Source organism: Typopeltis vanoorti, chromosome 15, assembly GCF_054136105.1.
Source record: "Typopeltis vanoorti isolate ZY-2024b chromosome 15, IOZ_Tvanoo_1.0, whole genome shotgun sequence".
NCBI classification, from domain to species: Eukaryota; Metazoa; Arthropoda; class Arachnida; order Uropygi; family Thelyphonidae; genus Typopeltis; species Typopeltis vanoorti.
Window position 1 is genome coordinate 4,413,146 of NC_143563.1, and position 25,184 is coordinate 4,438,329.

Genomic DNA, 25,184 nt, shown 5'->3' on the forward strand with positions numbered 1-25,184 from the left:
ATCAAGAAGGTGGCAAATTATTCCAAAGTTGTTGAAGAAGCTTAGGAATGGAGGAAAGAGTGCTGTAAAAGCAGTTAGAGATGATAAAAGTAACATGAAAACGGGAGAAAAAGATATCCTTGAAGTATGGACTAATTACTTTGAAAATCTGCTAAATGAAACAAGCAGTAATGACAGCACAGTGGTAAAAAACATTGACCAGGCATGCAGTCAGGAATACATATCCATACTTGAAGTAGAAAAAGCCATCAAAGGCTTGAAATGTGGAAAGGCAGCAGGAGTAGATTATATTCGACCAGAAATACTCAAGTATGGTGGTATAAGAGTCTTACAGTGGCAAATTTTGAACTATGCACTGCATAGTTCAAAAAGCCTGCACAGAGGGACGAATTCCCGATGATTGGAGTAGAGCTCTCATAGTACCCATATATAAAAAGGGAAATAAAACTGCATGTGAGAATTACAGAGGTATTTCCCTACTGTGTGTTCCTGGGAAGATCTATGCAAGTATACTTGAGAAACGTTTGAGAAGAATTGTGGAAGAAAAGCTTGGTGAAGAACAAGCTGGATTCAGGCCAAATAGAGGCTGTCAGGATCAGATCTTCACTTTACGACAAATAGTCGAGAAAGCATGAAAATATAACAGAGATCTGTATTTATGTTTTGTCGATTTGGAAAAGGCATATGACAAGGTGCCAAGAGAGAAGCTATTCAATATGCTACAGTTATATGGTGTCAATGGGGCATTATATCAAGCAATACTTAGTCTTTATTTGAGTTGTAAGTCAGCAGTTAGAATTGAAGGAAGTACGGGAAGATGGTTTAATGTTAAATCTGGTGTGAGACAAGGATGTACATTATCCCGCTGTTATTCATTATCTATATGGATCACATTATGAAGGAAAGTGGTATTAAACATGATATGAAAATTGGAGATGTTAATGTCAGCTCTTTGCTTTATGCGGATGATGTTATACTTCTAAATAAATCGGCTACAAGTCTGCAAGATTCTCTGACTAAATTGAATAGCTGTTGTAATAGATATGGTATGAAGGTCAGCAATAAAAAGACAAAGACAATGAAAATAGGCAGAATCATTGAAAATGTCAACTGTGTTGTGAATGGAGAACCTGTGGAACAAGTGAAACATTTCAGCTACTTGGGCACGATTTTTACTGAAGATGGTAAATTAAATATAGAAATAGACAACAGAATCAGCAAAGCTGGTATGGTAGGAAGTCCATTGAATAAATTCATATGGAATAAGAGAGAAATTAGTCGGAACACTAAATTAGCTGTATACAAGATAGTGTTCAAACCAATTTTAACTTATGGATCTGAGAGCTGGGTCAGAAGTAAAACACTTGACCAAAGACTAAAGACTGCAGATATGAGAGTCCTGAGAAAGGTTATAGGTGTGAACAGATGGCATCAATGGCAATATCATATTAAAAAGGAGGATATTAGGAAAGAACTTGACATTGTCAACATCCAGAATGCGTTAGCAGAGCTAATCTCAGGTGATATGGTCACTTAAACAGAATGGGTGAGGAAAAATTAGCAAAACAAGTGTTCTCTGCCAGGTTGGCAGCAAAACGACCCAGAGGAAGACCAAGATGTAGGTGGATTGATACGGTACAAAGTGCCTTAGACGATAGAAATATAAGATCTGATGATATTGGAGTCTTGACAAGTAACAGACTGATTTGGAAGAAAATTGTAGATAGGAAGTTAGTAATGATGTAATTTTTTTCATGTATTACTGTCATATCCTGTACACCCCTTGAGGGTATATGGCAGGAATTTGATGATGATGATGATGATAAATATTATAATAATATATGTCTATATTACAAGTGTTTTGTGAGGGGGTGGCATGAAATATTTTAATTTTTCCAAAGGGCACCTTGATATCCAGACGTTTGGGAAGCACTGCACTAGGTCACTAACTATCAGGCAATGCATTCCATGGTCCAACCATCTCCCATGCAAAAAAAGGTACTTCTCATCTTCTTATACCATCTCTTTTCACAACTTTCAGGGATAGCCCTTTTATTCTGCTTTATGAAAAATCTCCCCAGTGTTCATTCAATTTAAATGTGTCAGTAATGTCAACCCCCTTCATCTCCAAAACTGTTGTTTTTTCTCTCATTCTGTATAACATTCATTGATCTGAGTACAGTAATTCAGACTATGGCTTTATAAAATGAATCACCACTCTTTTTAGTATTGCACTCTTCTTAGTATTGCAGCAATCCTCTGGGTCACCTTAACAATTTATCTCCTGAATTTCAAATTTTTATTGACTGTCATCCCATTATCCCTTGCCTCCACTTTCTCTTGTGTAGTTTCATATAGCATGCAGGCTCTTATCAGGGGATCCCAAATTTCAAGACATTTAATTGCATCCAACTTATATCCCCATTAATTTACTTGTCTTTCAGCTTATCCAAATCCTCTTGAAGAACAACAATATCAGCACAATTATTAATAACCTTCCCAAGCTTCACCTCACTTCCAAAAAATTGAATATCCTCCTACAATCCACTGATAATGTTGCTGACATACAGGTTAAACAGTAGAGGTTCTAGTACTAAGGCCTTTGGAACCCCCCCTTCTCCTCCTACTTGTATCCTTCCCTTTGCTTGATACTACTATTCCACACACAACTCTGTGATATCTGTCAGAGACAACTAATTTGAAATCCAATTCATTAATGTGATATTTGACTCAATGTGTTTCAACTTAATTATCAATACTTATCCTGTGGTATCCTGTCAAATGTCTTTGCAAAATTTAAAAAAAAAGCACCGTATTCTTTCCCCTTGTTAACCACTCTTGTTACTTTATTATTTATTATATATTTTATTATACCTGTATACAATAGCATTATCTTACTCTATTTCTGCTCCTTATTAGATTTTCATTGAACAGCTAAGGTCAATAGAGCAGTCAGTTCCTTAGCACATTCTTTTAAAACACATGACAAAATATCATCATCCAGTCCCAATACATTATTAATTTTCTGAGTAATTAGCATTTAAAACATTTTCTTCTCAAGCAATTCAGAATCTTCAACCCTCCCCATCCCAACAGGAATAAAATTTGCATTTCTGGGATGAAATACTTCAATAAAGTGACCATTAAATATCTCCACTATATCATCTGATCACTTCATTTGATTTCATTTGATCACTCAACCCTAATTTCCATCTAACAATGTCATTCTTCCACAAACATTTTACCTACGTTTGGCCACATAATGAAAGAAGTCCTTTGGATTTTGGTTTTACCTTCTTCAACCACTCTTATTATTTTATTATAAAAGGCAAGCAAATTATTGAAACAAGAGTGTCCCCTTAACAAATCCATGCTAACTTGCACACATAATATTACCCACATCTGCCCTGGACAGTAGAAATAGTGTTGCATGTGGCTTCCAGATAAGTCTTTTATTTTAGTGACTATTGATAACTTTAGTACTTATTTTAGGTAGTATTTTCAATCAATCAATTGAAAGATTAAATATTTCAGAGTATTCCATATTTTTAGATCCTTCTTATTTACTACACGTATATTAAAAGTATATCGCTAATCCTTGGTGATGATTTTACAGGAATATTCAGGGAAATATCTTCCTGAAATATAATCCTGGAGATTTAGCACATTTTCAGACTATACAGTCCTCAAAATCTGCAAGGCAAATCAAAAATGAGTGTACAGTAGAAGCAGTTCAAGCTGTAATGGTTAGTTATAAAAAGTCTACGTATTTTGAAAATAAAAGGAACAAAATAATTTTATTTTGTATCTTTAATTATTTATATATATATTATGGAGTAAATATACAATAATATGGAATAAATTATATTTGCTGCATTGATTTTGACACCATATCCACTATTAGGACTTCTGTAAACAGTACTTTTGTTTTGTATGTGTTAAGGATAGTATATTCCAAATATGACTTGACTACAAATGCTTGATATAACAAAATTATAATGACATCTTATGTAACCAAATCATGTAAATTAGCTCTACTCCTATATTCTAAGGAAAACTGAAAGATCATAAAAGAAGTTATGCAATATAAATTAAAATTAAAATTATTAATTGACACCTCCAGGGAGTCCAAAGACTCATCGAGGGAGGACACCTGCTCTACAACTAACCACAACTATACCAATGCCATCTACCACCGACCACCACCACTGGTATTTCCACAATCACAAACATCCATGCCCATGGCAGAATTCGAGCCCACAGCCTTTTGGCTGGAGAGTGGATATACTAACCACTCGGCCAGCCTGTCAGAGATTGGATGGAGGAGTGGGGAAATTCATTGTAGAAACAGAGCAGAATTATGCAGAATTACATATATATAATATGAGGGTGGCTGAAAAGTTGTGATAATCACCATGAAGGAATCGAGGTAGAACCATGTAACTTACATATTATGCTACATATTCCCCACGAAGTATTATACACCTGTTACAACACTGTTGCATCATTTGCCTCTGAAGAAAAAAAAATCTTTCCCTTGTTGCACAAACCAGTCCTCAGCTGCTGTTCCTGTTTATCAGAACTTTTCAGCCCTCCCCTTGTGTGTGTGTGTGTGTGTGTGTATTTGACTGTGTAGTTAAACGTGCTGTTTAGTCAACTATTTTAAGTGATATACTTTTCAGAATTGTTTTTCATTATGGCACTGATACATACAAGGAAAATGGCAACCAAGACATCAATGTTGACTGATATCAATGTGCCGAATTTAGTGCAATGTAGCATGTGTTTCATGTATTCATTGCCAAGATTGAATGGTTTGTGGTATGAGAGTGAGAACGGTGAAAATATTTGTTGGAAATGTTTTGTAATCAAGTAAAATAAATGCAAGTCATGAAAGAATGAAGTGACTGATAATAAGGATATAAGGCAGGATTGTCAAAATGTTGTGGAGAATGTAGTGGAAGCCAGTGGCGGCCCATACATAAGCACTGCGACACTGCAGCACCCCCAAGGAAAAAATGAAAAAATTAAATATTGTTTGTGTTTATAAATAATAACAATGCTTACAACATTATATAAATGCAGTACAACATGTTAAAGGTTACAGCTTATATTTCGACATTGAATAGTTAATAATTAGAATTGTTCGATTAACACTTTAGATTATGAAACAAATACACTGCGATCTAACACCGATATTCATTTGCGCTTGTCATTGCATGTTATATCATTCCCACACTGCTCAAACGGCAGTGTATCTTTAGTATCCTTACGCGTGGTGCACGGTGAACTATTTTTTGTAAATCTTATTTTATTTTGTTAAAATAACATATAATTATTTATTTTTTTATAGATACAAGGCTGAATTATGATGAGTGTCACTGTTCAAAATATGAAAAGAATTATATTTTTTCATTTGTTTCATGTAACGATAATTGTGATCTAACGCCGATATTCGTTGCGTTTGCATGTTACACCATATAGAAGAAGGAGAGGTGATATGATTGAGACTTTTAAACTGTTGAGAGGTGGTTACAGGGTTGACACTGGGGAGTTCTTTCGCTTGGTTGAACAGCGGGAAGGAGTGATGACAAGAGGCCATCCCTGGAAGTTACGAAAGGAAACTGTGAGCAAGAGGGTAAGGAGTGGTTTCTTTGTGTGGAGGGTGGTTGAGCCGTGGAATGCATTGCCTGATGGAGTGGTGGGAGCAAGAACGGTCAGTGAGTTTAAAGAGTGGTATGATAGACTTTGTGTTTCTCAGGGGAAGACCTCCCCTCGATGAGTCTTGACAGACTTTATGTCTTAGGAAGGACCTCCCTCGATGAGTATTTTGACTCCTTGGAGGCCTGAATAATAATAATAATAATAATAATAATAGTACTGCTTCAGAATGGATTAAGTAGCCGGAATGACCTCATTTTATAACAATTCAAGTTCTACTGGACCAATTTGAAAAATCCAAAGTGGGAATGATTTTCTTTTGTAATTTTGGATAAGAAAAATGTAAAATGTTGGGTAAATTTTATATAAAACCATAAAATCTTTAACATACTTTCAATTGACAATGTGGAAAATTAGCTGGTAGCAATTTAGATAGTAATGATGGATGTGATCCAACAACTACAGGGTACCCTCCCTTGCAGAACCATAGACTTGGGACCCATAATCAAGCTTTGATCAAAAAAATCAATGCAAAGAAGAGTTATCCATATCCCCATTCTGAAATGGGTTCATTTTCAGCAGAAAAGGAGAAAACTTGTAATATCTCTGGTGTTTGGCACCAGATATCCCCACCCACCATGGAGCTACATACACTATGCATACTCACTATCTGGCAAGCAATAAATGCATTCTATAATGAAATAGCAGAGTTACCCTAGATGTTTCACTACCACTGAAGCAAGTCTTGAGACCCACAGAACAAGTTTCTTTTCCTCCTCCTTCATCCCTGCTACTGCTGTACTGTGGAACAGTCTTCCTCCTGAGGTATTTCCCAAGGAATACAATATACAGACTTTCAAATCGAATGTTAACAAGTTCCTCCTTTCCCCTCCCACTTCACATATATGTACTAAAGTATTATAGGTTGACCAGCCAACCTCTCGTATATGGGCCCAACATTAAAAAAAAAAAAAAAAAAAGTCATGAGCACTGTCTTCAGACTATGGGGGGTTAGAGACTTACTAAACACTGTTGATCCTTGTAGGCAAACCCACTTGCCAATTGATCTTGGCTGAGCCATCCGAGACCACCTGTGTTGCCAAAACAGGGGCCAAAGTAATGCAAGACTACTGGGATCCCCCCCCCCCATCTGAATGTCCATTGCTGTATGGCAAACATGATTGCAAGGAATTGGAATCTCTAGAACACCATCATCCCAGTGATGGTGTTCTAGAGATTGAGTAAAAAAAAAAAAGACTAAGGTGAAGTGAAGAATGTAGAAAGAAAAGTACAGAAATAGAAGAATGAAAAGGACCAGTACTCTCACTAAGAGGTCCCCCTCCACTATGAACAGGTGTCCCATGTATAGGGATAAGGCTACGGATGTGGGATGATGTGAATAGGAAGTTGAAGTTCAGATGACATATTCAAAAGTAGCTAAAGTAGCTCATAGAATTACTTGTTATTGAATAACACACTGACAAGCAGAGATAAAGAATTGATTATGTCTTTAAAAGGCTTTGCTAATAGCCATGCACAGATGCAGTCACCTGAATTTCTTGGGGAATAAGGAAGTGATAGAGAGGATTCAGCAATGACTGACTGAATTCTCTGCAGAATGCCACCTATGTTACAAAATTATTGATAGGCAAGAAATAGAGGATATAACTGAAATGTATAAGTTACGAAAAGGATTTTATAGGATTGATGTGCAGGAAAAAATTCAAAACATGACTATATAGAGGTCATCCTAGAAGTTGAGTAATGGTGTAGTTAGCAAGGGAATCAGACTAGATTTTTCACTTGATGGGGAATGAGAGGAATAGGGCCTAATTATGTTGCAAGTGCTTTGTCAGTGAATGAGTTCTAAGGAGAGGTATGGCAGTTATTTTGCAAATAGTACAGGCCACTCACAATGAATATTTAAATCCCATGGAGATGCCTGCATAATAATAATACATCCCATACAGACTTATCAGTTGTCAGGCTACTGAGGTGGAAGTACATGAAAGAATAAAAGTAAATGGAGGTATTAAATATACTATTATTATTATTACATGACACCTCCAAGGAGTCCAAGGAATCATCGTGTGAGGGCACTCTAATCTACTCTGCTACAGCTGAATTTCAACAATGAAGCAGAACTAGATGGAACATCTACAAGGGTGTGTTGAAGGAGAACGTAAGAGAATTAGTAGTACCTCTGATTTGGCTGTTGAGTTTTAACTTGAGCCTTAATAAATGTGCAGTTTATTAAGGCTCATTAATGAGTGGTAGGACATCAAAATAATTCTATTATACAAGGAATGAGCAAGGACAGAACAGATGCATCCAAACAGACCAATATTATCTTTAGAATGGTCATTAAGGTAGTAAATAGGCTGATTAGGATCCACATTCAAAGGCAGGCAGTAGCACTTTGATTCTCTATAGAGAACATAGCTTTTTAAAAGGTAGGTCTTGATTTAGCAGTTTGCACATATTTTATAATAATATGAATGACTGCAGAAGTAGCATAAGGAGAATGAATATATAGGACAATAATTTTATTGCCAAGGAAGTTGACAAGATATCACAAGGGAGGCTGAGATACAGATCCAAAGGGATGGATATGAAAACAGGCTTGTGACACAGATTGGAGAATGGAGACTGATAGGTGTCACAGACATACAGAGTAACGTATGGAGATTTCAAAGCTTAGAGAAGGAGGGTGACTAGTTGGATGCTATGCAGTTATGTACTTATTATTATGAATATACCTGTAGGGAGTCTGGATCTCACATGCTACCTAACAAATCCAATGGCCATCCCAGGTATGTACCTGAATTCTACCTCCACCATCTGTAAACTGCAAAATCACACCATAAGATCACCTTACTAACTTGTATGTTTTGCTTTATATCTCCTCCACTCCATTTATTCCTTCAACTTTGAAGGACACATTCCCTTAATCTCTCCTGAAATGCACAAATCCATAGGCCAGTTATCGTCTTGGTAACTCAGCATTGAATCTTTTCAACTGTCTGCCCATCTCCTTGGAAATGCTAGATAGTGCCACAGAGCCCAAAGACCCATCATGGGAGGTTGAACACTCCTATATCACAATAATTATCATACCTTGTCTCAAATATATTTAATGTTAGAATACTAGTGACCCAATCTGGTAATGCATTCCACTTGTTAACCACCTGTCAAATAAAAAATCTCCTTTTCACTTCCTCACTCACATGACTTTGTACAGTTTCCATGGGATAACCTCTTGTTCTCGCATCATACAATATTATTATGGGCAACTCCAAAAAGTCCAGACTCATCGAGGGAGGCCCCAACATCACGTCAAGAACAACTATTCAACATTCACACAGTATTTATCATACCTCGCCTTGAACTCATTTACAGTCATGGCACCCACAACAGACTCCGGCAGCTTATTCCACTCATTCACCACTCTCCAAGTAAAAAACCTAGCTCTAACACCCTTGCTAACCACATTCTTGCCTGGCTTCCATGTATGGCCCCTAGTCCTCCCACCACCATTCCTATTCTCAAAAATATCTTCTGAATTAATCTTATAGAAACCCTTCAGTAATTTAAATGTCTCAATCATATCACCCCTTTTCTGCCTATGAACCAATTTCTGCAACCCACAAATTTTCAACCTGTTCTCATAAGGTTCATTCCATAGGCCTGCTATCATTTTGGTCACTTGTCTCTGGATCCTCTCCACCTCCTCCCTATCCAGAAGAAACCCGGGCACCCATATCTGGGCACAGCAGTCTAGATGGGATTTTATCAAGGCTCGATACAGAGGAACAATAACCTGTTTGTTTCTGCTTGTTAAAGTATTTTTCAACAACCAAGTGATTTGATGAGCTCATTTAGCCACTTTTGCAATGTGCCCCTAAACTTCAACTCCCTATCCGCCAACACTCCCAAATCATACCTCGCCTTGTCAATCTCCTGGAGTACAGTTCCACCAATGTGATATACTGCTGCTAATCTTTTCACCCCAAAATGCATAACCTTACATTTTGCCACATTAAATTGACATCCATTCTCCTTAGCCCAGTCATCCAAACTATCCAAATCATCCTGCAAAATTTTGATATCCTGTGCACTCACTATTGCTGTACCCAACTTTGCATCATCAGCAAACAAATGAACAGTTCCTCTCAGATCCTTTCCTATATCGTTAATGAACAAATTGAACAGTAGTGGTCCAAGAACAGAAGAGTGTGCCCTGCGGCACACCATTAGTCACAGGCCGTCTTTTGGACTCTACTCCTGAATAAACGACTCTCTGATATCTCTCCAACAGCCACCCTCCTATCCATCTCAACAACCCTATATCCATCCCCATATGATGCAGTTTACTGATTAGAATTCCATGTGGTATCCTGTCATAGGCCTTAGCAGCATCCAGTAGAATCACTGTAAACCCATTACCCTTATCCAGTTCAGCCACCACTGTGGTATAAAACATGAGCAAGTTATTGAGGCATGATCTACCCTTCACAAAATCATGCTGTCCGCCATACAGTATCCCATTTTCATCTATCCAATCCTGTATTTTCCTCTTGACTATTTTCTCCAAGACCTTGACAATGATTCCTGATATGCTAATCGGTCGGTAATTTACAACAGCAGTCTTGGAACCTCCTTTATGCAGTGAAACTATTTTCCCCTCTTTCACACCCCTTCGGTACTAAACCAGACCCGAGACTCAGATTAAACAATAAAGTCAAGGGCACTGACAATTCTTTAGCCGCGTCACATACGACACGAGCTAGTATACCATCTAATCCCACAGATGTATTGACATTGAGATTTTGTAATAGACTACTCACCTCCACTTCATTCACCAAAATTCCTGTATAAGCTGTTGGTTCTTTCATTCCTGCAATGTCACCACCTGGATGATATACTCTTGCAAAGTGTTCACTCAGTAATTCCACTATATCAACTGATTCGGTTACCTCCCTACCATCAGCATTCTTTAAAATCATTCTGCCGTATACATTTTTTCTTTTACTTGCAACATATCAAAAAAATTGTTTGGGATTCTCTTTAGCCTGCATGGCTAATGTTCTTTCATAATCCACTTTTGCTTTTCTTACCACACTCGTTACCCTTCTGGCCTGTGCTTTATACCATTCATGTGCCTGCCGGTCACCTTTGTCCTTAAATTCCCTCTACAGTTGTTTCATTTTTTGCAGCTCAAGCTTAATGGTGTTATTCATCCATTTAACCTCTACCTGATTTATTATTTGGACTCTAGGAATACAGTCAGCCATTGCCTCCTGCAAACACTGCTTAACCACCTCCCATGCACTATCAACATCCAGCCCTTGCAGTTTTACATGCCATGGCACTGAACCAATCAAACTCCTAAGCTTGTCATACTTACCAGCCCGATAATTCCACATTGACCCTGTCTTAATTGTAAATTCCACACCCTTAGCCACCTCCCAAGTCAAGATCCTATGATCACTCTCACCACGTGGTGGCAACTTGGTCATATTTGTTACAGCCAAATTCTTAGATGCAATTACTAGATCAAGCACTCTCTGACCCCTAGTAATTTCCATTACATGCTGTCGCAGACAGTTATCCCTTAATAACCGCATAAAATCCAATTCCTTCCTCCCATGTTTTCTCCTCCTTCCAATCAATGCTACCACAGTTGAAATCTCCCATAATAATTACCCTCCTTCCACTCATTTCTTCTATTTGCTTATGCATGCTATCTCCACCATCTATTCCATCACCTGGTCTATAGCAGCACCCAATTGTATATTTTGTTCTGCCTCAAATTTTGTAAGCCTCAATCCCACACTAAATAGCCTCAAATGTACTATTTTCTCTATCCTGCAGCTCAACTTCTATTCTCCTTGGCTGCAGCTCACCAGCTATTATCAATAACACTCCTCCCCCATTTTATTCTCCCTGTCACTCCTGAACACACTATACCCCTCACATTCAATCCCACTAGCTATATCATCTTCTGTCAGCCATGTTTCACTAATGCCAATAACCTATGGCCTGGAAGTGCCAACGAAGACAAATGGGCTTCTGCAATTCATGTATACTAATGCCAGAAGCCCATTTGTCCCATCCCTATTTTGATGCCTTATACTAACTATCCCATTCTGATTTGTTATCCTTCGTACTCGCTCGGGCATATGACACACATTCATACACTCAACTGTCTCCCTAAAGTCTGCATATCTACTTCCCTCTTTCCTTAATAACTCTAGTTTCTCTGATTCTGCACATCCACTTCCACTTCATTCAACAACTCCTTTTCAAGTCTCCGTACACTAAATCCATTCAAATGCAAACCATCCAGCTTATATAAATCCTTTCGCCCATCGAACTCACTCCACACGTCCACAAATTCCACACCACTCCTCCTGCATAATCTACACATAAAGTCATTAGCAATTCTGGCCCTGATTCTATACTCTTCACTGTCATACTGTGGCAACAGACTCACCATCCTAACTCTCTCACTCTTCTCTTTTGCTACCTCAAGTAACTCCTTCAAATCTTCTCTCATAGCCATTTTGTCTCCTTTCAAATCATTCGTTCCTGATACTACTATCAATTCTTTCACCCTCTGCTTTTGCGATCTAATAGACTCACTTCCATCCTTAATGTTCACACCAGGTTGGTATGATTTTGTTAAACTCTCATCTATCACACCTCTTACTAAATAATCTCCATACAACACTCATTCTTTCATTTTGTTTAAACTCACGATTATACTCTTATTTTTCTGATCATACTTTTGCTGTTTATTAGTTGGTACGCTCGGTAAACATTTTTGCCAACGCTCCAGTTGCCGATTCGCCCTATGTATCACTCTGCGCAACCATGTGATCTCACTCATTGTATCTGTCTCATCATTTTTATTATCTGTTAATCCATTCATTCGTTCTGTATTTTTACCTTCATTCTCACTTTCAACGCTGCTCTCACAGCTATCTGGTACTACCTCACAAATATCACTATTCATAACTCTCATATCACTATTTTCTACATTCTGACTTTCAACAACGATATCACTCTCACGACCTGAAACAAACTTTAAATCTTCACATTCCTTACACTTTCTGCACACATTCACTCCACTATCATTGTCTAACCAGACTTCAACAGCTCTCCTCAAAGCATACATTTCACAAATGGTACACCAAATAAAATCCTTTATATTAAAATTTTTAGACAAAGATGGCAATCTGGATGCCATTTTATTCCTTCTTATCAGCGCCATGTGCATGCTATTAATTGGATCTATCAAATTACTAATTGAAATAACTCAGAAAACACACAAAAATCACACAGAAGCTAAGATATGAAAAGTAAACAATACTACGTAAGATTCAGCAAATTTATCAATTATTACTTAAAATAATACTTATGTTTTCAGGAGCTCTCTACAAACACTACACACCATCTCAATCATATCACCTCTCCTCCTATCTGCCAAGCCCTGAAGATCACATTCCTTCAATCTGTCCTCATACTCTGTATTCCAGTTCTGATTCAGTTATTTCTGCACACACACACACACACACACACACACACACACACACACACACACACTCGCTCTCTCTCTCTCCAATGTTTCCTTATCATCAGTATAGTTAGATACTGTAAATTAAAGATGCCAAGAAATTATATTCTTGATTTCATCCTTTATCCAAGTGTAAGCAAACAAAGTTTGTGTGTGAAGTAACTTCACAACTGGGCTACTTATATACAGAAGCTAATGACTTCACATCAATTGCCTTAGTATCCTATAATGTGCAAAGCACATATTCTTATGGACAGTAATGCTGTGCATACTTGGATTTTATGATAAGGTGACGAGTGTGTTAGATAAGGGAGAATCGTATACAGTGATATTCGTAGACTTTGTAAAAGTGTTTGATAGAATACCACATGATTGGCGTACAAGCCGCAGATGATGTGAATAGACATTATATTGGTTAGAAGGATCAGAGATTGGCTCTGTGAACATTACCAGCAGGTTGTGTATGATGGAGCAGTGTCCCAAAAAAAGAAAGGTAACCAGTGGAGTGTCCCATGGTTCTGTTCTTGGGATCCTGCTATTTAACTTGTTTGTAAACTGTATATCACATGGACTGACTGGAGATCTTCAGTTGTTTGCTGATAATGCAAAGTTGGGAAGAATTATAAGTAGCACTGCTGATGCTGAATTCTTCAGGAAGATTTGAATAGACTTTTTACTTGGACAAAAGAATGGGGTTGCAGTTTTAATATCAATAAGTGCATGGTGTTGCATTTTGGAGTGTAGATATATAAGGCTATGTACTATATCGATGGTGCCATACTGCAGGAAGTAAATGAGATTAGAGATATGGGAGTGATGGTTGACATTACACCGAAGTTTAGAAGGCATATTGCTAATGTTGCAAAGGTAGCACATTGTAGTGCTGCTATGATAAGAAGTGTCCTGATATGTAAGGATAAGGCAGTAGTTGTGCCACTGTATAAGGTGCTATTCAAACCACACTTGGAGACTGTGCTCAGATCTGGTCATCTGGTTTTCAATGTGATGTGGAGACATTGGAGAAGATCCAGAGACAAGTGACTAGGACAATATCAGGAGTTTGGAATGCTGGCTATAGAGAGATGTGGACTGCAGAGTTTGGTAGATAGGAGGAAGAGAGGTGATATAATAGAGACGTTTAAGTTAGTGAGTGGATTTTATCAGATTAATCCAGAGGGAATTGTAAAAAGAGTAGAAGGTGAGAGGGGAAGAACCAGAGGTCATTCCTGGAAGTTATGTAAAAAGTGGTGGAGAAGGGTGTGAGGAGTAGATTTTTCACATGGAGAATTGTCAGCCTCTGTAGCACAATTGGAAGAACGAGGGTACATTGCACCCTTCGATTGGAATAGGCCTAAATTCGATTCTCATCATGATGGGAGGAATCTTTCTGTGGATTTTTTCAATTGAAGGTGAGTTAGCCGATCTCATATGGAGGAAGTAGACTTGATATGAAGTCACTCTGGAAAGTAAGGTTTTTCATCCCACGTACAGACAAATCAGCCCTTCAGAACACACACAATTTACAGACAAAAAATACTAGTTGTGGTGATGGTGGGTGGTAGATGGCGTTGATTGGTAGTAGAGGTTCGGTGTAGTGGTTGAGACAGTTGTATAGTAGGTGTCCTCACATGATGAGTCTTCGGATTCCTTGGAGGTGTCACGGGTAATAGTAATAATAATAGTAAATGGAATGCATTACCAGAATGTGTTGTTAATGCAAGGAGTGTTAAGAACTTTAAGATTCTATATGATAAATATGTTGTCAGTTGAATGAACCTCCCACAATGATTCTGTCGACTACATGGAGGATGTAATAATAATAAAACTACCCAAACAGGTTCTGGCCTTTATTGAGGTCTCATCAGTGGGAGCCAGGCCAGAAGTAATACCAAGTAATGCAGAAGTCATATTTCCATATATAAGTAGTTAAAAAGTATCACACCTTATTACTAAAATACTCTGGATTAGTGATAGGTGTTGAAAGCTTTTTCACTATAAATTAAAGCTGCCAAGAAGTTATATTATTGGTTTCATCCTTTACCCAGTAAGCAACCACAGTTTGAGCATGAAGTAACAGAGTTACTTGTATATAGAGGCTAAGAATTTCACATCGACTACCTTAGTATCCCATAATGCAATGTGCATATCCTTACAAACAAGTATAATGCTATTCATTATGTGAAGGGCCACTATCCAGACCGGTTTGACCTTTATTGATGTCTTATCTGCATTACTTCAGCCTTGGTAACACTTCTGGGTTTGGCTCTCACTGATGAGTAGCATAGTTGTGAAGTTCCTTCACGTACAAACTTTGCTTACACTTTATGACTTATTTTTCATGGTATTAACAACACCACAAACACTTTTATCAATAAAGATGTTTTATTAACGCTTATATTTCGCTGATTTTTAACTCAGCATCATCAGAGCACAACACACTTGTAAATGCGACAGTGAGTGAGTGAAACAATATAATTGCAAAAGACAAAAGATCTAAAGTCCTATATTTTGGCGCCCTCTAACGAAAAAAAAAAAAAAAAAAAACAGCAGTTATCCAGTTTTTCTTAGAATAACCGTCTCCCAAATTTTTGGCAAATCAATGCAACCATATTTGCTAAGGTTGGGAGAATTCTTCAAAGCCATTGCTGACGCAAAAAATAATCTTTCAGCCACAAGTGTGGTTACGCTATGTAGATGATGTGTTTGCCATCTGGCCCCATGGACAAGACACTTTGAATGCTTTTGTCACCTACCTAAACAACCAACACCCCAAAATTCACTTCACAGTAGAAAAACAATCAAATAACTGTTTACCATTTCTTGACACATTAGTCACCCGCCTTTCAGATGGATCACCATCTTTTTCTATTTACAGAAAGCCTACACACACAGGAAGATACCTACATAAACAATCACATCATCATCCAGTCCAACAGTATGGCATTTTAAAAACACTTACATACAGAACCAGAGCCATTTGTTCTAACGATACAGCTCTGACCACTGAACTCCAATACCTACGCCATATGTTCTTAGCTAATGGCTACAATCCCTACAAAACAGATAAAATGCTACATAGGCCGATTACTCTGCCCTCCCCTAATACACAAGAAATACAACATGACCATTTCTATTCCCTATATCAGAGGTACATCAGAAAAGACAGCCAAATTATTGTTGAAACATGGCCTTCGCACCACTTTCAAACCTCATGTCAAGCTGGCAACTCTGATCCGCTTGCCTAAGGATAAACTTCACCCTTTAGCACACCCAGGAGTGTATGAAGTTCTGTGTGACTGTGACTTGTTCTATTATGGGCAAACAGGAAGATCAGTGAACATCCGCTTGGAAGAACATGAAAGATACATTCACTACTATTACTATGGCAAGTTGGGACTGGCAGACCACGCTTTGGACACTCCTTCACACAGGATTAGATGGAGGAAAACGAATGTGCTATTTAGGAGTCGTTATAGATCTGAAAGATTATTTTTTGAGTCAGCAATGGCTTTGAAGAATTCTCCCAACCTTAACAAATATGGTTGCATTAATTTGCCAAAAATTTGGGAGACGGTTATCCTAAGAAAAACTCCTGGATAACTGCTGTTTTTTTTTTTTTCTTCGTTAGAGGGCGCCAAAATATAGGACTTTAGATCTTTTGTCTTTTGCAATTATATTGTTTCACTCACTCACTGTCGCATTTACAAGTGTGTTGTGCTCTGATGATGCCGAGTTAAAAATCAGCGAAATATAAGCGTTAATAAAACATCTTTGTTGATAAAAGTGTTTGTGATGTTGTTAATACCGTGAAAAATAAGTCATGAATAACCATCGACACCTAAGCTTATCTGTTAGTTTGCTTACACTTGGATAAAAGATGAACCCAGGATATAATTTATCATCATCATCATCAAATTCCTTCCATGTACCCTCAAGGGGTGTACAGGATATGACAGTACTACATGAGAAAATTACATCATTACTAACTTCCTATCTACAATTTTCCTCCAAATCAGTCTGTTACTTGTCAAGACTCCAACATTATCAGATCTTATATTTCTATCGTCTAAGGCACTTTGTACCGTATCAATCCACCTATATCTTGGTCTTCCTCTGGGTCGTTTTCCTGCCAACCTGGCAGAGAACACTTGTTTTGCTAATCTTTCCTCTCCCATTCTATTTAAGTCACCATACCATCTGAGATTAGCTCTGCTAACGCATTCCTGGATGCTGACAATGTCAAGTTCTTTCCTAATATCCTCATTTTTAATATGATATTGCCATTGATGCCATCTGTTCACGCCTCTAATCTTTCTCAGGACTCTCATATCTGCGGTCTCTAGTCTTTGGGCAAGTGTTTTACTTCTGACCCAGCTCTCAGATCCATAAGTTAAAACTGGTTTGAACACAGTCTTGTATACAGCTAATTTAGTGTTCCGACTAATTTCTTTCTTATTCCATATGAATTTATTCAATTGACTTCCCACGATACCAGCTTTGCTGATTCTGTTGTCTATTTCTATATTTAGTTTACCATCTTCAGTAAAAATTGTGCCTAAGTAGCTGAAATGTTTTACTTGTTCCACAGGTTCTCCATTCACAACACAGTTGACATTTTCAATGATTCTGCCTATTTTCATTGTCTTTGTCTTTTTATTGCTGACCTTCATACCATATCTATTACAACAGCTATTCAATTTAGTCAGAGAATCTTGCAGACTTGTAGCGGATTTATTTAGAAGTATAACATCATCCGCATAAAGCAAAGAGCTGACATTAACATCTCCAATTTTGATATCAGATATAATTTATTGGCATCTTTAATTTATAATATAATGAAGTGAAAAAACTTTCAACAGCTAGGTGCTGAATCTATGCCCAGAAATCCAAATGAAGCATGATTAATGCCTTATACAGTGGAACTATAATCTTCTTATCCATATACATCAGCATTCTTTGCATTTCACTGCAATTTTCTGAATAACCCTTACAATGTTTGCAAATGTGTCTCCTGAACTTCAATTCCCTATCCATCAAGACAACTAGATCTTATTCATCAAAATCAATTTTCCTGAACCAAAGTCCCTCCAGTATGGCAAACTTAATTCCATTTTCTCTGACCAAAGTGCATAACTTTACCTTTAGCAACATTAAAATGATTTTCCCATTCTTCAGGCAAAATAGTTAACCTATTAAAATCCCTTTGTAATAAAAATACATCAGAATTTTCTGACAACGCTGTTCCTAATTTAACATCATCAGCAAACAACTGAAGGTGCATTAGCCAATCTCATATAGAGCTATCAGGTATTTTCTCTTGGAAACTCGGGTTTTTTTCATTCTGCAAACAGAAGAATCGGTCTTCAGAACACATGCAATTTACAGACAAGGAATACCATTGTTGATGATGATGATGGGCAGTAGATGGTGCTGATGGTAGTAGCGTTGTAGTAGGAGAATTAAGTGGTAATGGAGAGTGTGAGATGTATTTAGCGAAGTAGTGTCCTCCCAAGATGAGTCCTTGGACTACCTGCAGGTGACACGTAATAATAACAACAAATGTATATCTCCCATCACATTGTGAACTATACCATCAATATATAAGTTAAACAACAGTGGTCTCAGGACAGACCCTTGAGATACTCTGCTTGTCATCTTTCGTTTTTTGGAACACTGTGCTTCTGTACACAATTTTATGGCTTCTGTGAGTCAACCAAACATGTAACCAAACAACTAAATGACTATCCATCCTCATCTTTCTCAATTTTGACAGTATTTTTATTGTGCAGTACGTGATCAAATGCTTTAGCAAAATCTTGGTAAATCAATATATAAGCATCTCCTCTGTTCAGTACATTAGTCCCTATTATTCAGTATGCCATTCACTTATGTTGCTCTCTTAAAAGATTTCCCTTCTCACCAAGATTGTATTCTAAAGAAAACAACATGATCACCAGGGTAATAAAATTTAATGAAAAGCACAGATATTTTGTACAGAAACTAACAGTAAATTGCCAGTGTGTGGAAACAAGCAATTCAAAGAACAGAAATATGAAGTAAATACAATAACTATAATAAATTTAGTTTAATCCTTAATCCACGCGTAAGCAAACAAAGTTTGTATCTGAAGTATCTTCATGACTGAGGCAACTCCTAGTAAAGGTGGACTAAGCTCTCATCACTTGTCTTAGCATCTCCCATAATGCAAAGCACATCTCTTTGGTGACATGTATAATGCCATGCATTAAGAGGAAGGGCCTTCTACCCAGACCAATTTTGCCCTTTATCGAGGTCTCATCAGTGGCAGCCAGATCCAAAGGTGATGATACTAAGGTGGAAGTAAGAGAAGTCATATTTACATATACATATATATAGTAAAAAGAAAAAACTTCCAAAATAAATACAATCACTGGTCTACCAATTAAACAGTTACCATATGCCAGAGAAATAATATTTAAAAAAAAAAAAATTATTTATTTTTTTATTTTCTCTCTTTCAGTTGCAACTTTTGGGAGCAGTGTAACTACAGCAGTGTAAATAGGGTAGAGGAAGATGCATGTAGCAATAAGGGAATGGAATTTATAGAATTCTTGAGGGACAAATGTCTTAGGCAACATGTAATAGAGAGAACAAAGGTTCAGGAGTTTTGGATTTGGTCAGAGCATCAGAAGAGGTAATATCTGAGATCACATCTCTCCCACCAGTTGGAGAGGGTGACCATGTGGTTTTGACTTGGAAGATGAATAGACATGCAGGAGTATCAACGAGATGGGAACATATGTGGAATTATAAGGCAGGTGATTATAATAGTCTTAGACATCAACTTGGGGAAGTTTCATGGAGGGAGGAATTGGAAGGCCAGGATATCATTAGTGCTTGGGAAATTGTGAAGGAATATTTGTTAGCAGCAATAGTAAGCTGTATTCCACAAGTGAAGAGAGGATACAATTTGGTGTAAAGTAGATGACAAACAATATTAAACAACAACTGCATGTGAAAAAGAGGCTATGGAAGATACATAAGGAGACAGGTGAAGAGCAGATGAATCAAGAATATAATACACAGGCCAGGAGAGTGACTAATATAGTAAGGAAGGCGAAACTGGAATATGAAAAGAGATTGGTCCAAAGATCCAAAGAAAATCCTAGGAAAGTTTTTAGCTATGTGGCCAGTAGGAGGAGAAATAATTGCGGAAGAACGACATTGTGGGATAAAAATGGGAATACAATGAGTGATGCAGAGGACATAGTGGAATTGTTCAATGAACACTTTATTGGTATATTTCAAATTGGAGGAGTAAATTGCAATACTAGAGGGATAGGGAAGATTCGAGATTTAGAGTGCAGGACAAGAGCGTGTTCCAAATACTGAGTAATCTGGATGTCAGTAAAGCTGTAGGACTGAATGGTATTTCCCCACGGGTTTTGACAGAATGTGCTAAAGACCTGACAGCTCCTTTGACCTGGCTTTTCAATGAAAGTCTGGCTACGGGAAAGGTGCTCAGCGAATGGAAGAAAGGTAAGGTAGTGCCATTGCATAAGGGCGGTAGCAGACTGGAAGTCTAATTATAGGCTAGTTTGTGTCTAATCAGTAGTTGTTAAGATCTTGGCAGAAAGTAGTGAAGGATCGTATACAGCATTGGGCAGATGAGGACAATGTGAGAGTCAAGATGGATTTGTGAAGGGGCACTCTTGTTTTAGTAATATGTAGCCTTTTTTTAATAAAGTTACAAGAGCAGTAGATGAGGGATAGGCATATACTGCCATTTTCTTGGATTTAATGAAGGCATTTGACAGGGTGCCACATGATAAGCTGATATATAAGCTGCAGCACATGGGTGTGGATGTCAGGTTGGTCAACTGGATTCAGGATTGGCTGTCCGATAGGTATCAGAGAGTTGTGTATGGTGGAGCAGTTTCAGGGAGATGGATGTTACAAGTGGGGTACTTCAGGGCTCAATACTGGGACCTATATTGTTTAACCTTTATATCAATTACACCGTCAGTGGATTGCACAGGGATATTCAGTTGTTTGCAGATGATGTGAAGCTGGGAAGGGTTATTAGTAATAGTGCAGATGTGGTAGCCCTTCAAGAGGATTGGAATAAGCTAGAGATGGGCACATGAATGGGGGTGTCAGTTTAATGCAGCAAAATGTAAGGTCTTGAGGTTTGGTTCACATCGATGGGATGCTGCATATTCTATTGGATGAGCTATACTAAAGGAAGTAGGGGAGACAAGAGATCTGGGGTTGATGATTGATAGAAACCTGAAATTCGGGGGCCATATTGCAAAGGTGGTGAAGGTAACACAGAGGATTGCTGAAATAATGAGAAGGACGCTGACCTGCAGAGATAAAAGCGTTATCATTCCATTGTATAAGACCCTGATCAAGTCTTCCTTGATGAGTCATCGATTCCATGGAATGGAATCGATGACTCATCAAGGAGGTCTAATAATAACAATAATAAAATCCCATCCTGTCCACAGACTTATTAACATAATTGTGATATAATATTCTAAACACTTCCAATTCTTGATCAGTCAATGTTCTGTCCTTCTTCCTATTGCTATTTAACACATCTTGGCCCTTATGAAATATTCAATGAACATTATTATTATTATTGCACATTCATCTACCTGGAGTCTTAAGATTCATCTTGTGAGACCCAAACTAGCCACACATTATCTATTATACCTCTCATGGAATCCATTAACAGACAAATTATTAACAAATGGAATGCCAGAAAGATTTTTACCTTGGGTTTATTACATGTTAAAGATATCAAGAAATTACATACTTAATTTTAATCCTTTTCCCAAGGAAGCAAAACAATGTTTTGCAAGTGAAATATATTCGCATATGAGCTACTCGATAAATAGAGGCTAATGACTTCGTATCAAAGGTTGAAAGCGCCTCCTTAGCTCGGTCATTATAGACGAAGCCCTTCAATCAGAAAAATCTGGGTTCGATTCTTGTCAGTGACATGAGGAACCTTTATCTGTTATTATTAAAACACTTAAGGAATTGAACAACATAGTTAAGGATATAAATTAAATTAAACTTTAATAAATATTTTCCGATATTTCAGCAACGTTACGTTGCCATCTTCTAAAGGAACTTACAAAAAAAGTTACGTGCACCTAGGCACTACAACACAGAAACTGGGAATGAAGAGATGAAGCTGTAGTTCTCCTAACAGTCCAGATGGTGCCCTCTAGCGGGCTAAGTAGGTGTTCTTGGCCGTTGGGCTGAAGGTCTGCTGATGTAGGCCTCCCAAATTTGGGGCAGTCGCATACAACCAAATTTGTTGAGGTTTGGAGAATTTCTTAGAGCTGAGGCTGATTCCATAAAGAGTCTTTCAAATCAGCCTCAGCCCTAAGAAATTCTCCAAACCTCAACAAATTTGGTTGTATGCGACTGCCCCAAATTTGGGAGGCCTACATCAGCAGACCTTCAGCCCAACGGCCAAGAACACCTACTTAGCCCGCTGGAGGGCACCATCTGGACTGTTAGGAGAACAATAGCTTCATCTCTTCATTCCCAGTTTCTGTGTTCTAGTGCCTACGTGCACGTAACTTTTTTTGTAAGTTCCTTTAGAAGATGGCAACGTGACGTTGCCGAAATATCGGAAAATATTTATTAAATTTTAATTTAATTTATATCCTTAACTACATTGTTCAATTCCTTAAGTGTTTTAATAATGCATAACCAACGTATAAGCCTGTCTACGAGAACCTTTATCTGGTTTCTTTTGAAAAAAGGTGAGTAAGCCAGCCTCATATGGAGAGGAGTTTTAACCTGGAAACTCTGGTTTTTTTGTCCCCCAGAACAGGCAAACTGTCCCGTAAACACATATCTACAGACATAGGATACACTGGGAGGCATAGGACTAACTAACTTATCCTCGTTATAGTTGCGGTTGCAAGAATAGAAAACCTTGACACTGTAAAAAGAGAAAGGATTAAGAAAGAAAGAAAAAGGTTGAAACCGGTCTGGGTAGTGTCCCTTCCCATTATGCATTGCACTATACATATCCGAAAAAGTGGGGGGGGGGCGCCTTGCATTATGGGATTCATGCTAAGGCAAGTGATACGAAGTCATTAGCCTCTATATACAAGTTGCTCAGAAGTGAATATATTTTATTATTATTATTATTATTATTCAGGCCTCTAAGGAGTCAAAAGACTCATCGAGGGAGGTCCTTCCTAAGACATAAAGTCTGTCAAGACTCATTGAGGGGAGGTCCCCCCCTGAGAAACACAAAGTCTATCATACCACTCTTTAAACTCACTGACCGTTCTCGCTCCCACCACCCCATCAGACAATGCATTCCACGGCTCAACCACTCTCCACACAAAGAAACCACTCCTTACCCTCTTGCTCACAGTTTCCTTTCGTAACTTCCAGGGATGGCCTCTTGTCATCACTCCTTCCCACTGTTCAACCAAGCGAAAGAACTCCCCAGTGTCAACCCTGTAACCACCTCTCAACAGTTTAAAAGTCTCAATCATAACACCTCTACTTCTTCTATCCACCAAACTCTTTAGTCCACATTCTCTCGGCCGATCCTCATAACTATCCTTGTACAGTCCTGAAACCATCTTTGTCATCCGTCTTTGTATCCTTTCCACAGTTAATTTATCCCCTTCAAATCCTGAGGACCGAATCTGAGAACAATAGTCCAAGTGTGGTCTGATCAGAGACTTATACAACAGAATGATAACCCTCTTATCTCTGCAGGTCAGTGTCCTTCTCATAATAGCAGCAATCCTCTGTGTTACCTTCACCACCTTTACAATATGTCCCCTAAACTTCAGGTTTCTATCAATCATCAACCCCAGATCTCTTGTCTCCCCTACTTCCTCCAGTATAACTCCTCCCATAGAGTATGCAGTGTCCCATTGATGTTTCCCAAACCTCAAGACCTTACATTTTGCTGCATTAAACTAACACCCCCATTCATTTGCCCATCTATCTGGCTTATTTAAATCCTCTTGCAGGGCTACCACGTCTGCACTATTACTAATAATCCTTCCCAGCTTCGCATCATCCACACACAACTGAATATCCCCCTGCAATCCACTGGCTATGTCATTGATATAAAGGTTAAACAATATAGGTCCTAGTACTGAGCCCTGTGGGACCCCACTTGTAACCCTCTGCCTCCTGGAAACTGCTCCACCATACACAACTCTCTGATACCTATCAGACAGCCAATCCTGAATCCAGTTGACCAATCTGACATCCAGACCCATGTGCTTCAACTTAAATATCAGCTTATCATGTGGCACCCTGTCAAATGCCTTCGCGAAGTCTAAGAAAATACTAGGTAGAAATTGGTTCACACTGTCGCAGTTGTAATTACTTTCAGGCAATGATACATTTACTTCTCAAAATAAAACAAATAAAACTGTTGTATTTGTTCTGTTATCTGATTTTGTGACATTCATGTTGCAAGTTTACTGTGTGTTGAAAATTATGGAGGTGCATATCAAGACATTTCACATAAAAAATTTAATAGTGCATTAGAATGTATCATATTTGATACATATCCATACTCGCTCAGTCCTTTTGTTCATGTTCTCCATATACAGTACACATCCCTCTCTTTCTCCCATGTATGCAAGCATGACAATGTACCATCATGGAGAAATTCACACCATTCATGACTGCCTTACATTACTTACACCGACTAATGCAATAACGTCATTCTGCCATTTTGTCTCTGATTAGTATGAACACACACACAGATTAACCTATCAGGAAATCTAAATTCATCATTTTGTAATCCCAACTATCACACAATGAAATTTAGCTAAAATCTATAAATACTGCCAAATGTTAAACAAAATTGGACTCTTATCTTGCTGGAAGTCTTCAAACAATAACCAACAATTACTTATCAGTTATTCACTATAAATTATTATTATTATTATTGTTA

General features: G+C 37.9%; 1 protein-coding gene across 1 annotated transcript in view; it reads left to right on the forward strand.

The window, feature by feature from the left end:
* The window catches only part of LOC150098316 (cilia- and flagella-associated protein 157-like), a 244,966-nt gene that overhangs the window by 212,044 nt on the left and 7,738 nt on the right, over positions 1 to 25,184 (forward strand). The window contains exon 8 of the mRNA XM_090405146.1: positions 3,617 to 3,746. Coding sequence (XP_090261272.1) covers positions 3,617 to 3,746 — 130 coding nt within the window. The remainder of the gene's footprint in view (positions 1 to 3,616; positions 3,747 to 25,184) is intronic.